Here is a 15,432-nt window from a genome sequence, read left to right as displayed (position 1 = left end):
CTGTACACACCGTTACTTCTAATACCCAGTAGCATGTCTTCTTGCATTGCTGCATGCCTGTATTTGTCGTGGCATACTATCCACAAGTTCATCAAGGCGTTGTTCGTCCAGATTGTCCCACTCCTGAATGGCAATTTGGCGTAGATCCCTCAGAATGGTTGGTGGTTCACGTCGTCCATAAACAGCCCTTTTTAATCTATCCCAGGCATATTTGATAGGGTTCATGTCTGGAGAACATGCTGGCCACTCTAGTCGAGCGATGTCATTATCCTGAAGGATCATTCAGAAGATGTATGTGATGGGGGTGCAAATTGTTGTCCATGAAGACGAATGCCTCTCCAATATGCTGTCGATGTGCTTGCATTATCGATCAGAGGATGGCATTCATGCATCGTACAACTGTTATGGCGCCTCCCATGACCACCAGCGGCGTACGTCAGCCCCACATAATGCCACCCCAAAACAGCAGGAAACCTCCACCTTGCTGTACTCGCTGGACAGTGTGTCTAAGGTGTTCAACCTGACCGGGCTGCTTCCAGACACATCTCCAACTATTGTCTGGTTGAAGGCATGTGCGACACTCGTGGGTGAAAAGAACGTGATGCCAATCCTGAGCAGTCCATTCGGCATGTTGTTGGGCCCATCTGTACTGCACTGCATGGTGTCCTGATTGCAAAGATGGACCTCTCTATGGATGTTGGGAGTGAAGTTACACATCATGCAGCCTGTTGCACACAGTTTGAGTTGTAACACGATGTCCTATGGCTGCACAAAAAGCACTATTCAACATGGTGGTGCTGCTGTCTCGGTTCCTCTGAGCCATAATCCGTAGGTAGCAGTCATGCACTGCAGTAGAAGCCCTTGGGTGGCCTGAGTGAGGCATGTCATCAACAGTTCCTCTTCGGTTTACTCTGAGACACCTGGATACTTCCCTTGTTGAGAGTCCTTCCTAGCACAAAGTAACAATGCAGATGCGATTGAACCACGGTATTGACATCTAGGAATGGTTGAACTACAGATAACATGAGCCTTGTACCTCCTTCCTGGTGGAGTAACTGGAACTAATCGGCTGTCAGACCCTCCCCGTCTAATAGGTGCTGCTTAAGCTTGGTTGTTTACATCTTTGTACATGTTTAGTGACATCTCTGAACAGTCAAAGAGACTGTGATACAATATCAACAGTCAACATCTTTCTTCAGGAGTTCTAGGAACCGGGGTGATTCAAAACTTTTTTTGATGTGTGTATATTACATTGCAGTCATGGGCTGTCTATAGTTCGCTGTGTTGGTACTGGCTTGTGCAGTAACTTGCATGCCCTTTCTCTGTCCATTTTGATGTGTGGATTAAAGTCTTAATTTCTGGTCCAGGAATATGCCCAAGTATCTTGCACACGTTTCTTTTGATGGGTTTTCAATCTAATTTAACTGTAGGATTCCTTTATAAGTTCCCATTCAGCATGATGTAGAGAGTTATGTAGAGAGTTTTATTTGCTGCAGTGGTGAGTTTATTTGTAGCACACCAATTGCTCTTGGTGTGTGTAAGCCTGCTGGCATTTCCACTTCAGGATTCTCTTTCGAGTTTGCCTCTATCACAAGGAGGAGGTCACCAGCCTTTGCGACTATACTCCTGTATGGTCGTCCCCTTTCATTGATCTCAAGAGGGGTTCAGTGGTAATGTTCCAGAAAATGGGTCCGCACAAATCGATACCTACAGATGTCCGTTACGAGGAACCACTTGACTGTGAGGCTGCAAGTTGCATCTTCAGTAAGGCTCATTTGAAAGTGTTGTTTTAATAATTATAACAGGAAAAATATTAGATGTGTATCTACTTCTACATAGATACTCTGCAAATCACACGTAAGTGCCTTGTAAAAGATTCGTCAAACCAGCTTTACAATAATTCTCTCTTATTCCAATCTCGAATAGCGTGCGAGAAAAAACGAACACCTACATCTATCTGAGCAAGCTCTGATTTCGATTATTTTATTATGATGATCATTTCTCCCTTCGTAGGTCGGCATCAGCAAAATATTTTTGGATTCGGAGGAGAAAATTGGTGACTGAAATTTCATGACAATATTCCACTGCAATAAAAAACGCCGTTGTTTTAATTATGTCCTCCCCAAATCGTGTATCATGTCAGTGATGCTCTCTCCCCTATTTCACTGTAATACAAAACGTACTGCTCGTCTTTGAAATTTCTCAATGTATTCCGTTAATCCCATCTGGTGAGGATCCCAGACCGCTTAGCAGTACTCCAAAAAATGACGGACAAGTCTCTTTAATAGATCTGTTACATTTTTTAAGTATTTTGCCAATAAAACGCAGTCTTTGGTTTGCCTTCCCCACAATATTTTCTGTGTGTTCTTTCTAATTTTTTATGTTCATAATTGTAATTCCTAGGTATTTAGTTGAATTTATGGCTGTTAGATTTTACTGATGTACGTGTAACCAAAGTTTAATGGATTCCTTTTAGCACTCAAGTGGATGACCTCACATTTTTCATTATTCATGGTCAATTGCCAATTTTTGCACCATTCTGATATCTTTTCTAAATAGCTTTGCAATTTGTTTTGATCTTCTGATGTGTTTACTAGACAATAAAGAACAGCATTATCTGCAAACAACCTAAGACAGCTGCTCAGATTGACTCCTAAATCATTTATGTAGATAAGCAATAGCAGAGTGCCTATAGCACTACCTTGGTGACTGCCAGAAATCACTTCAGTTTTACTCGATGACTTTCTGTCAGTTATTACTAACTGTGGCGGCCTCTCTGACAAGAAATCACGACCCCAGTCACATAACTAAGATGATATTCCACAAGCATGCAATTTCACTACAAGCTGCTTGTGTGATGCAGTGTCAAAAGTCTTCTGGAAATCTAGAAATATGCAGTAAATTTGAAATCCCTTGTCAGTAGCATTCAACACTTTTTGTGAGTCAAGAGCTAGTTGTGTTTCACAAGAAAGATGTTTTCTAAAACCATGTTGACCATGTAACAATAGACCGTTCGAACACAATATATGTTCCAAAATCCTGCTGCATATCATTGTTTATGCTATCGGTCTGTGATTTAGTGGATTACTCCTACTGCCTTCCTGAACTATTGGTGTGACCTGTGCGTCTTTCCGGTCTTTGGGTATGGATCTTTCGTTGAGCAAGCAGTTGTATATGATTGTTAAGTATGGAGCTATTGCATCAGCTTACTCTGAAAGGAACCTAATTGGTGTACAGCCTGGACTGGAAGATTGCTTTTAGTAAGTGATTTAGGTTGCTTCACTCCTCGGAGGATATCTACTTCTATGTTACTCATGTTGGCAGCTGTTCTTGATTCGAATTCTGAGTTATTTACTTCATCATCTTTGGTGAAGGAATTTCGGAAGGCTTTGTTTAGTAACTCTGCTTTGGCAGCACTGTCATCAATAGTATTTAAATTGTTATCATGCAGAGAAGGCATTGATTGTGCCTTGCTGCTAGCATACTTTACATACGACCAGAATGTCTTTGGATTTTCTCCCAGGTTTCAAGTCAGAGTTTTGCTGTGGAAACTATTATAAGCATCTCACATTGAAGTCCATGCAAAATTTCGAGCTTCTGTAAAAGGATTGCCAATCTTGGAGATTTTGCATTTGTTTAACTTTGGCATGCTTTTTTCGTTCATTCTACAACAGTGTTCTGAACCATTTTGTGTACCAGAGCAGATCAGCTCTGACGTTTGTTAATTTATTTGGTACAAATCTCTCAATTGCTGTTGATACTATTTCTTTGAATTCAAGCTACATCTGGCCTACTCTTACATTGTTGATTGGGAAGGAGCGGAGTCAGCCCCATTAGCTAAATGGTCAGCACGTTGGAATGCCACGCACAGGGGTCCGGGTTTCATTCCTGGCTGGGGTGGGAGATTTTCTCCGCTCAGGGACTGGGTGTTGTGCTGTCCTCATCATCATTTCATCCCCATTGTCGATGCGCAAGTCGCCTTATGTGGCGTTGCACGAGTGGAGATTGTTTCTCAGGAAAGTGTCATGTGTCAAGTGTATTTTTATCTGCTTTTTGAACAGATATATTTTTTCATTTATTTTTGGATGATTTGGGGGTTACAATGTTCAGTCTCGCTTCAACACTCTTGTATTCCCTAATCACTGTATCCATTTTGGTGCTCATTATTAACTCAGGATTATTTGTTGCTAAGAGGTCAAGTGTGTTTTCATAACCATTTACTATTTGCATGGGCTTGTGAACAAACTGCTCGAAATAATTTTCAGAGAATGCATTTAGCATAATTTCAGATGATGTTTTATTTGTGCCTCTGGATTTAAGCGTATTTTTGCCAACATATTGAGGGTAAATTAAAGTCATGATCAACTATAATTGTATGAGTCAGGTATGTGTTTTGAAATTAAACTCATTTTCTTTGAACCTTTCAGCAATTTTAACATCTGAATTGGGAGGTCAGTAAAAGCATCCAATTATTATTTATCCTGTTTGCCAAGAATGACCTCTGCCCATACTAACTCATAGGAACCGTCTACTTCAGTTTTGCTACAAGATAAAACTACTTCTGACAGCAACAAACATGCCACTGCCAACTGTGTTTAGGCTATCCTTCCTGAACACCGTTAGGTCCTTCACAAAAATGACACCTGAACTTATCTCCGGCTTCAGCCAGCTTTCAGTTTCTATAATGATTTGAGTATCAGTACTTTCTATTAGCGCTTGGAGCTGTGGTAATTTCCCAATACAGCTACGACAATTTACAACAGTTATACTCATGGTTCCTGGATCTGCATTCTTCCTGTGTTCGACTTGCACCTTCTGAGACTGAGCCCCTTTTTGTTTTTCTCCGAAACCCTCAAACCTAAAAGACCACCCATTCTCCGCCAAAAAACCCCATGCTACCCATGCAGCCATCTCCTGATCTATTCAGTGGAAGGATCAGTTCCACATCTGGAATGACTCCACCTAGTATGCACACGGAGTGCACATTGGGTTTCTTCACCTCCTTGGGAGCCATGTCCCTAAGGGGCACCATAAGGTGCCTAACATTGGAGCTCCCAACTATCAGTAATCCCACCCTCTGTGACTGTGGAGATCTTGTAGGCTGAGAGGTTTCATCTGAAACAGGACAAGTGACTGCATCTGGCTGAGGGAAATGTCAGCTACAGACAGTACCTGCAACCTGTTCATCAGACAAACTGGCAGGGTCTTTCTTATATATATATATATATATATATATAAAGAAAGATGATGAAACTTACCAAACAAAAGCGCTGGCAGGTCGATAGACACACAAACAAACACAAACATACACACAAAATTCCAGCTTTCGCAACCAATGGTTGCCTCGTCAGGAAAGCGGGAAGGAGAGGGAAAGACAAAAGGATTTGGGTTTTAAGGGAGAGGGTAAGGAGTCATTCCAATCCCGGGAGCGGAAAGACTTACCTTAGGGGGAAAAAAGGACAGGTATACACTCGCACACACACACATATCCATCCTCATATACACAGACACAAGCAGACAAATGTCTTTTAATATGTCTGCTTGTGTCTGTATATGTGTGGATGGATATGTGTGTGTGTGCGAGTGTATACCCTTCCTTTTTTCCCCCTAAGGTAAGTCTTTCCGCTCCCGGGACTGGAATGACTCCTTACCCTCTCCCTTAAAACCCACATCCTTTCGTCTTTCCCTCTCCTTCCCTCTTTCCTGATGAGGCAACAGTTTGTTGCGAAAGCTTGAATTTTGTATGTATGTTTGTGTTCGTTTGTGTGTCTGTCGACCTGCCAGCACTTTCATTTGGTAAGTCACATCATCTTTGTTTTTAAGTATATTTTTCCTTCGTGGAATGTTTCCTTCTATTATAACCATATATATATATATATATATATATATATATATATATATATATATATATGGAATGTTTCCCTCTATATATATATATATATATATATATATATATATATATATATATATATATATATATATATAGAGAGAGAGAGAGAGAGAGAGAGAGAGAGAAACATTCCACGTGGGAAAAATATATCTAAAAAGAAAGATGATGAGACTTACCAAACAAAAGCGCTGGCAGATCGATAGACACACAAACAAACACAATCGTACACACAAAATTCAAGCTTTCGCAACAAACGGTTGCTTTGTCAGGAAAGAGGGAAGGAGAGGGAAAGACGAAAGGATGTGGGTTTTAAGGGAGAGGGTAAGGAGTCATTCCAATCCTGGGAGCGGAAAGACTTACCTTAGGGGGAAAAAAGGACAGGTATACACTCGCGCGCACACACACACACACACATATCCATCCGCATATACCGGAAGTGGGTTACGTATTATTACGTATTACGTATTATTGAGTATATATCGGCGGGATAAAATTGTATAGTAGTTTGGGGTAAAAAGGAGAAGGTGAAACTACTGGCGAAAACAGAAGGAGGAAATAAGACGACAGAAAACACTTCGAAATGCAACAGTGACAATAACAAACGTAATTGTTGGGTTCAAATTAATGATATGAATATAATAGAGGGAAACATTCCACATGGGAAAAATATATCTAAAAACAAAGATGATGAGACTTACCAAACAAAAGCGCTGGCAGGTCGATAGACACACAAACAAACACAAACATACACACAAAATTCAAGCTTTCGCAACAAATGGTTGCTTCGTCAGGAAAGAGGGAAGGAGAGGGAAATACGAAAGGATGTGGGTTTTAAGGGAGAGGGTAAGGAGTCATTCCAATCCCAGGAACGGAAAGACTTACCTTAGGGGGAAAAAAGGACAGGTATACACTCGCACACACACACATATCCATCCGCATATACACAGACACAAGCAGACATATACTCTTTCTTTCTTTCTTTCTTCTTCTTTTTTTTTTTTTTTTTTTTTTTTTTTTTTTGGGAACTTCTGGAGATTCACAAATCACAACAGTTGAAAATATTTGCCATGGAGTCCATCTTTGAGAGGCCCAAAGAGGTGGAACTCTGAAGGTGCTAAATTGGACCTGTACGGTGGATGTGGTAAGACAGTCAAGCTGAACTTTGCAATGAGTTGTGTGTTATCATATTGCAGTTGAATATTGGTCTTCTTCTCTGACCTTATCCTGGAAATTCAGGTTTTCAGTGTAGTCTTGTAGAGTGCTGAGTTGACAGTTTATCTAGGCTTCAGGACATCCAAAAGAACCACATCCTGGCTATCACAGAAGACGGTGCACATCACTTGTCCTGCAGACGGCTGTGTCTTGAATTTCTTCTTTGACAGAGAATTCACATGTCACCATTCCATGGACTGTCTCTTGGATTCCGGCTCTTAGTGGTGCATCATGTCTCATCTCCAGTGACAATACTATTCAGAAAATTGTCACCTTCAGCTTCATATTGGTCCATCAGGTCCCGACAAATTTCCGTTCAATGAGTGTTTTTTTTTTTCTTCTGTAAGCATCTGCAGGATCTATCTGGCACAGACTTTGCTAAACCATTGTTTCCAAGGCATTACAGCTGAAATTCAGCGTTGTCCACAATTCTCTGTTTGTTATCCGCCGATCAGCATGGGTGAGTTGTTCGACGCTTTTCATTGTAAGGGATTACAGCTGTGCAGGGTCGATCAGGCTGTGGCTTGTCATGCACCCCCTTTTCACCAACATGAAAATGCTGTACCCATCGCCTCACTTTGCTCACGTCTGTTGTATTGTCCCCACAGACCTTTAGCAAGCATTGATGGATTTCAATTGGCCCAATTTCTTCAGCAGTGAGTAATTCAGTCACACATTGCTGTTTTAAATGCGCATCCATATCAGACCCTATTTTGGAACACTCCTCTGCTTGCGCCAACTGCCGCAAAACAACGGAACCACCTGCAAATGAGAGGAAGGTTCAAACATTAGCATGACACCAATGACATGTGACACAAACATCTGAAGTCACCACAAAAAAAATAGGAGGCTTTGCTTTCGGAATGACCCTCGTAGTTATTCCCTACTAGCATTGCAAGGTCAAGCACACAGAAAGAATAATAGGTGACAGAGCACCTCCAAATTCTTAACACAATAAATAACTTTCCAGCCAATTTACCATCTGGGTTATCAGTCCGCATAATTGTATACAAATGTAGTAAGGCATTGATGTTAGTTGATCTTTATACAACTCTCTTTGTACATCTAATTTCCAAGGCTCCTTTCACATGCATTTCCACTTCAAATCCTGATTTGTTAGAATTGAAAACAAATTCCTTAGTGGATGATGAGATAAGTTTGTTTATCTCACTACAATTTTTTGGGCTACAGTTCACTGTGCATCATCAATTTGAGGCTTTGTGTAAAATTTCATTATCTTATGTCTTCCAATTCTGTAGCACTGTTTGAAGTTATGCAACCATCTACTGCTTCCCTTGAAATTGCTGTAATCTATGTCGCTTGCAATTTGACCTGCATGTCGTAGTAGGTCACTACCCTGCACATCCTGTAAATTGAATTGAGCATCATTGAAATGTGCAAACACCAGTTTTGTAAAAAGTACTCCCTGTCTTTCCTTAAAAATCCATAGTTTTCCTTGTGTGGTACAAGTTCATATTACTGCGAACTTATTTGAAATATGTTCATAATTGTTTCTTTTACTAAGGTGCAGATGATCTCCCATGTATGTAATTATGTTTAATATCCACTCCTCAAGGATAATGAACTACATAGCTCTACACCTGTTTCAGTATCACTTTCAGTTGTTAAGCACATATTGTCATCTTTGTTCTCCCAATGTTTATTGTCCACACAGACGAGTATTTATGACTCCACACATTCCATTCACTCATCATGTCCCGAAATGCTAATATTTCATCTGCCAGTTCTTTCTCACACTGCAAAATTCATTGGGTTCCTTTCTGATAAAATATCAACTTAAGCAACTGTTGTAGATATAATACAATGTTTGTTTTGTTTATCATTGGCATTGTACTGTGGTGTATCAACACCACTAGCATTGTCACACTGTTGTGAGTTACTTGTTAATAAAGCAGTTCAGCTACGTTCCATAGCCTCATGCTGTGCTCACTATTTGATACTTCCAGTCCTGCCCCCTGTTGCCATTAGCAGTCAATATTTTGGTAGCATGGTAGACAATATATGGGACGTCTAATGCCATAAACATCATTAGCCTTTTGTGACATCGCACTCATGGGGTTCCTTGTGAGTGATGTTTTTGATCACCTTCGATTCCCCACTCACCACTCTGCGCCCATATTTAGTAGAAATTATTGTACAGAGCCACTGGGAACTGCAGATTTTGAAGACGTGCAAATGTTGAAGGCCCCTGCTATATCTATCGGTACTGCTATTGCGTATTTCTTTTCTGTTTTGTTAACTATTTGAGTAGTCTAATTAACTGCATCATCTATCAATTTATTGAGTGTTAATCCAAATTGATTTGGGCTAATGCCCATACATGCACTGTGTGCAGGAAGGCGATCAAAGGAATTGCCCCTGGATCTTCGCCAGTGAATTTAGAAGGTCGATCAGTTAATAAGATTTGGGTTTTGACAGAATTTGGTCCACAATTTTTTTATAACTATGTTTGCCACCTTTCAGCCTGCAGGCACTTGTCCTAGCCAGATGGCATTGTCATGATATTTCCTCAGGTATGGGGTGATTTGCAGAGTGACTTGTTGCAGCATTTCTGCATGAATTCCATGAAAGCCAGGTACCTTCTCCTCTTGCGCATAGAGATGGACAGTGCGTCCGTTGTGTATTGTGTTTAAATCTGTGCTCATTATTGAATGTGTTCAGGTTTGTCTGTCTCTGGATTGTCATCAAGAAGAAGCTTATACAACAAAAATTATGCCATGTGCCTCCACCCGTGGGTCAATTCACCATTTTCCTGCCCCAATGTTGATAATACTAGTGGCATTTTTATTTTCTCAGTCAAGAGTTTATATGACTCACCCCAGTGATTATCTTTCAATTGTCTGTCCAAAAAATCCTCACAGTGTTTCTTTTTAGCTTGAAACAGAGTTTCCTGATATTGCTCAAGTCCAATCTGTCAGTCTCTAGCTCTCACAGCACATTGATATTGCTTACATTTGTCTCTGGAGTCATTCCGTCGTCTAGCTGGTTCCCTATTCCATCTCTGGGTCTAGTGGTGGTGATTGGGATGGCAGCATTCTGTGCATATCTTAATAAGTCAGTCAGTACATATACTGCATGTTCTCCAGTACCTTCCACTTCGTGTAGTGGGAAGAATGAGAAGAATGATATTAAGTCACAAAGCTTCACTCAGTATTCCTTGTGCAGATTAAGGCACTGTCATCTGGGTTTTGTGTGTCAGAACCAATGTCTATCAGAATCACATTGTGATGGTTGTGAGCGAGCCCGTTCTTCACATCCCAGTATTATATGTGATGGAGCACTCTGTTATTTGTTACTGTAATGTCTGCATTCCTGTTATAACCCACTCTATTTGAAAAAAGGTGTGGTTTTTTGTCCTTGTTTATAATAAGTAGTTTGTGTTCATGAAATGTGTATTTAGGTGTTCGTCCCCTTTCATCAGTTTTGTCCGCATTCCGTGTCTTCAAGTGGGTGTTACATTATTATGAGGCTTTTGTTTGTTGTGTATTGTGCAGTCTGTTGGATCGTGTCTGTGTCTTGGTCTGTGTCATGTGAGTATAGGGCGTAGGTAAAGGCGGTCACCCATGTGTCCCTACCACTTACGACATTTTCTGTGCATAACTGTTCATTGCATGTGACTATATACTTGCCACTTGAAATGACGGTAGGTGCCTTGAGGCGTCACCACAGACAGCTGTCAAACAGCAGTTGACTCAAAACGTGTTATCTGCCCATCCCATATGTAGGACTTTTGAAGGCATGCCACGTCCACAGGTAAGTGAGCTCAACATTCACGAAAGTACTCCTTGTAGCATTCATTTGTAGAAGCCTACTTACTGATATTAGTGTACATGAAGCTTTGCACTCCAGATTTCGAGAGGTCAAGGTTCACTCATCCGTGTGCCGTCACAAGGACCTCGTACATTTTTTTCTGTGTTGAGTGTTTCCATGCACCTTGCACATGCCTTATGCATGAGTTCATGCAGCTCACTCAGGCCTATCGTTAAAATTTCAGTTCATAATGTTATTCTGTCTACTTGCTCTGTTGTAGGGTAGGTTTGATCATCATGTTCCTATTGAGATCTGTTAGCCACTTTAAAAGTTGCTGTGCCGTTAGAAGTGTTTCATTGGATCCTAGCCTATTTAATCTCATATTCATCTCTAGATTATTATAATTAATGTTGTTCCAGTTCTTCGTTTATTGTTTGCTTATTCTAATTTCCACCGAGCTGGCTTTTGACAGGGATGGATAAGGTCTCCTTATGGCGGCACCAGTAGGTTTTTAAGGCATGTTGTTGATGAAGAACTGTGATTGGCATCTTCATGCAGCAACAGGTGTTTAACAGGTCTTGCTAAGGTGCTATGTTGGGCCACGGGATTAGGTGCTGACGATGGTCTTTGCCACATCTGTTGCCACCTTGGGGTTATATGGTTGTTTGCTACAAAAAATAGAGGGCACCGGGGAGGGGGGAGGGGGATACTTTCGGTGGTGACATTGCCCTGATTTGAATTTCATGCACTTGAGGAATGGTGGTTTGCTATATGAAGCAGAGGGCACAGGGAAGGGGAAGCACTTCAGAAGGTGCCCTTGCAGTGACTTGAATTCGTTGCATTGGCAACGGTTGTAGAGATAACGTTGGAAGCTTGAAGCACTGGGAAAAAGTACTACTGATTCTGTCTTCACCCAATATGATTCCTGACACGTCAAATGTAACTGGCTTGACGTATGATCTGCTCTTGGTTTTATTGTAATGCTTTATTCGTTTGTCACTGGTCAATGGCAGAGATGAATTTTGCTTGTTCATAATAAAACCTTTTCATTTTGTCCTTCCTTTCTACTTTCACAAATACATTGATTACTCAGGATCTCTCTCTCAAGCTCCTCAACCCGACTGAGGAGTCGTTTTTGCCGTATGAACTGTCTATGTGCCCCGTGTTTTAACATTCCTAGCCACGTTGGGATGGCTGGCTGAGGTGGCTGAGTGGTTCTAGGCGCTACAGTCTGGAACCACGCGACCGCTACTGTCGCAGGTTCGAATCCTGCCTCGGGCATGGATGTGTGTGACATCCTTAGGTTAGTTAGGTTTAAGTAGTTCTAAGTTCTAGGGGACTGATGACCTTAGAAGTTAAGTCCCATAGTGCTCAGAGCCATTTGAACCACATTGGGATGGATCAAGCCTTGCGCTAGCATCCTAGCCATACAGTCTATTGTTTTCAGAAATCTTACCTGGACCTCTTCAGCTTGTAATGTTGACAGGAGCATTTCTGCTTCTGCGCTGTCTGCCCTTTCCCCACAGCTGTCACAGCCACTGACACAGAGGAGGCTCAGCTGAATCTCCACTCCACTGCCTGCCACCAGGTTCTCTCCCATGTCAACTGAGATTTATACTTGTGTTTTGTTGTGTTGAGTTTGCAATGTTATCACTGCAATCATTGGAATTTAGTGTCCTCCTCTTTTCAGTTGTATTTCTATGCATTTCCGTAGTTGGTTCAGACAAGCTGGCTGTTGTGTAGCTGCTTGTATGTGGAGCATTCGGCTATTCCCAATTTGTTGCAAACACAGTTCCATTTCTGACAGTGTACTTTGGCCTCATTTGCTTTGCAGTCTGGACTTTTGCGGCCCTTCTCCCCACATCTGTTGGACATTATGTCAGTAACTGTGTAGTGTTTCACTATGTGGTCAAGGTAACAGCACCAAAAACTATATGGGACAGCAACATATTCTTTAACACTTAATGAATGAATGGAAACTAATATACACATTGTCTTTGACCAGTAGCATGTCACACACAATTGGACTGACTTCAATTATATTATTCACTGTTTGCCTTTCTCTGGGGCTTCTGTGAATCAAACTTTGGTTTCCAATTGAAATTCCTCTTTGGTCATCCTTTCACTGAGGTTCTGTTGAGAAAGTCCTGATCTGATGGGGATTCTGGACCTGCTGAACTATTATAGGTGGTCTACATTTCTGTGACCTTTCTCATTTTATTTCACTGATCTGGGCAGCTTTTTTCAGCCAGCATCTGGTAGTGTGCTCTGTTTTCCATTTCTATAGTCACAATTAGTTGGTGTGGTGCAAATTGCCATTATCTTCAGCTTCACATTCTCCAGGTCAGTTTGGCTGCTTAGGATTTCCCACACTGTCCTCGCATCCTTGTTGTTAGTAGATTTTATGAATGGGGAAGGGAGGGGGAGGGGGGTTGCCTGTTAGGCCTTGGCCTGTCCAACCTTGGCTTCCTCTTTAGCCCTATGTTCACTCTTTCCTCCCACCACTACAGAAGCAAAGGAGGGCACTTGCATGCTTGCTGACATATGCATTTTTTTTGTTTTCTACTGTTAGCCTGTAAGTTTCTGGCTGTAGACATTACATTTTTTCGGCTGCAATTTGCACATTTGCCTGTGCAAGCACATTCCTCAGCCTACCATTCTCAGCTCAGAGTTCCTCATTATTAGCTTTGAGTTTGGATCCCTCAAGTTCATGGAAAATTAGCTGGTTCTGGATTTTTTGAGGACAGTATTGTGCTAATTTTCCCCACTTTTCTTCCTTTTAAATTCACTAGATATTTCCTCTGTATGTCGGTCTCTGGTGACTAATTTTACTTCAGTCAGTACTTGGCACTTCCACAGTGGCCATTTTACAGTTTGTTAGTTCACTCACCTCCTATGAGGCCGTTCATTAGAAATGGAGCAGCCATTGAAGATGTGCTGTGCAAGACGGTTGCTTGACTCTTGTCAGCTGAGGAAGCTGTCTAGGTGGATGCGGCCAGCATGGAGAATGGCTAGTCGATGTGTTGGCTGCCACTGCTGCAGCTACTGCTGCTGATGCCGGTGTGTTGTTCTGTGCAGCACAGTGTGCTGACACACAAGAGCCAGCAAGGCTGGCATGCTGACACAGAACTCCAACTAATGCTTGGCTAGCAGGAGGGTGATGGCCCTTCCGCTCACGTAGTGAACAAGTGCTGACAGATGAATGCACTACAAAACTGTAATCACTTTCTCTATTTAAGTCACAATATCTACTGCATAAATGAGAAAAGCACTAGGTCAGAAGACACTCCCAGAGCCCATGAATGTAAATACCAGTTGTCCTTAGCCATTTTGACCTAGGAAAGCTGCGTCCAAATACAGACCCACATCACGCAGCAAACACCTTCGCTCCAATCTTGGCACAATTATGAATATTCGCTAATCTGGTGCAGAATTTCTTCAGCATCCCTCCCATCTTAAATCTGGCGAATGCTGTTTTATGCTTTTTCTTACAAGGGGAATTTTCCAAAACCTTGAAAGATACTGTTATTAATTACTATTTTAAGATATGACAATGCAGTATTAGTAATGAAGTGATAATATTGCTAATATAATGTAATATGTATCTGTCGCTGTAAATTCCTTATATTAATTGAGGCAGCAGTGATGGACGACAGCTTTGGACGGACGTCGAAACTTCATTGAATTGGGCATGAGTCACAGTGAGTGACAACACTTAATTGGGGAGGACTGTAACACATGATTGATTGCAAATATATTATTTGTTCTCAAAGATTTGCAACAAATGACATACTGGCAATGACCAGCAGTTTTAAGACACTGCTGGTGTTGGAATAAATGTCTGCATCTTTTGTCAACTAAGTATTGGCTTCTTACATGCAGTGTTAGTAACTGAGGACTCCTTGTTATTAGTGTCTGTTAAAAGAAAGTGTGTTACTGAATTTAACTCTAAAAATGAATGCATGCAAAAGTAATGATAACGTTATTAGAGTAGGTGTTAGTACACCACTGAATTCCTGTGTTATCTTCTTTGATTGCTTTTCAATTCATACTGAAGCAGTAAACATAGATATTCATTTTTGTACTTATATTCTGATGAGAGGAGACCATATTTAATGTTGACAGATTTTTTAACCACATGATTATTAAGCTAATTTTGTTAATGTTCTTGCTCCAGGGCCTTGGCATGGAGTGATACGATATCCAGCCTGAAGGCGACCTTGCTTGTTTTACCAGTAGTGCGGCAGCTCTGTTCTGACAACAGCCTCACGCCACCAGCTGCAATGCATGTCATGACTTCAGTCCTGCAAGGCCTGCAGATGCACGGCCAACATGACTCGAACCAGGGAGCGCTCATAACGCTCGGCCTCCAAGTCTATGAAGTCCTGCGGCCAAAGTTTCCAGAAATACTCGAGGTTTGATGTTTTACATAATTGTTGTCCAGTAAAGGACCATGTTTTTAGTGTTTCTGCTGGTATTCATTCATGATTGTTACTGAAGAACAGACAGAACTTAGAATATTGATGAGGCTTTTTATGTGACTGCTAGTAAGTTGAGTG

The 15,432-nt window shown here is 41.3% G+C and overlaps 1 protein-coding gene across 1 annotated transcript in view; it reads left to right on the top strand.

Moving 5' to 3' along the window:
• The window catches only part of LOC126176830 (exportin-5), a 189,116-nt gene that overhangs the window by 147,226 nt on the left and 26,458 nt on the right, over positions 1-15,432 (top strand). Inside the window, exon 16 of the mRNA XM_049924013.1 lies at positions 15,051-15,288. Within this exon, the coding sequence (XP_049779970.1) occupies positions 15,051-15,288 (238 nt within the window). The remainder of the gene's footprint in view (positions 1-15,050; positions 15,289-15,432) is intronic.

The sequence above is a fragment of the Schistocerca cancellata genome, chromosome 3, assembly GCF_023864275.1.
Source record: "Schistocerca cancellata isolate TAMUIC-IGC-003103 chromosome 3, iqSchCanc2.1, whole genome shotgun sequence".
In the NCBI taxonomy this organism is placed as follows: domain Eukaryota; kingdom Metazoa; phylum Arthropoda; class Insecta; order Orthoptera; family Acrididae; genus Schistocerca; species Schistocerca cancellata.
The sequence above is the reverse complement of the archived record's forward strand: the minus strand, read 5'-3'. Positions and strand labels throughout refer to the sequence as shown.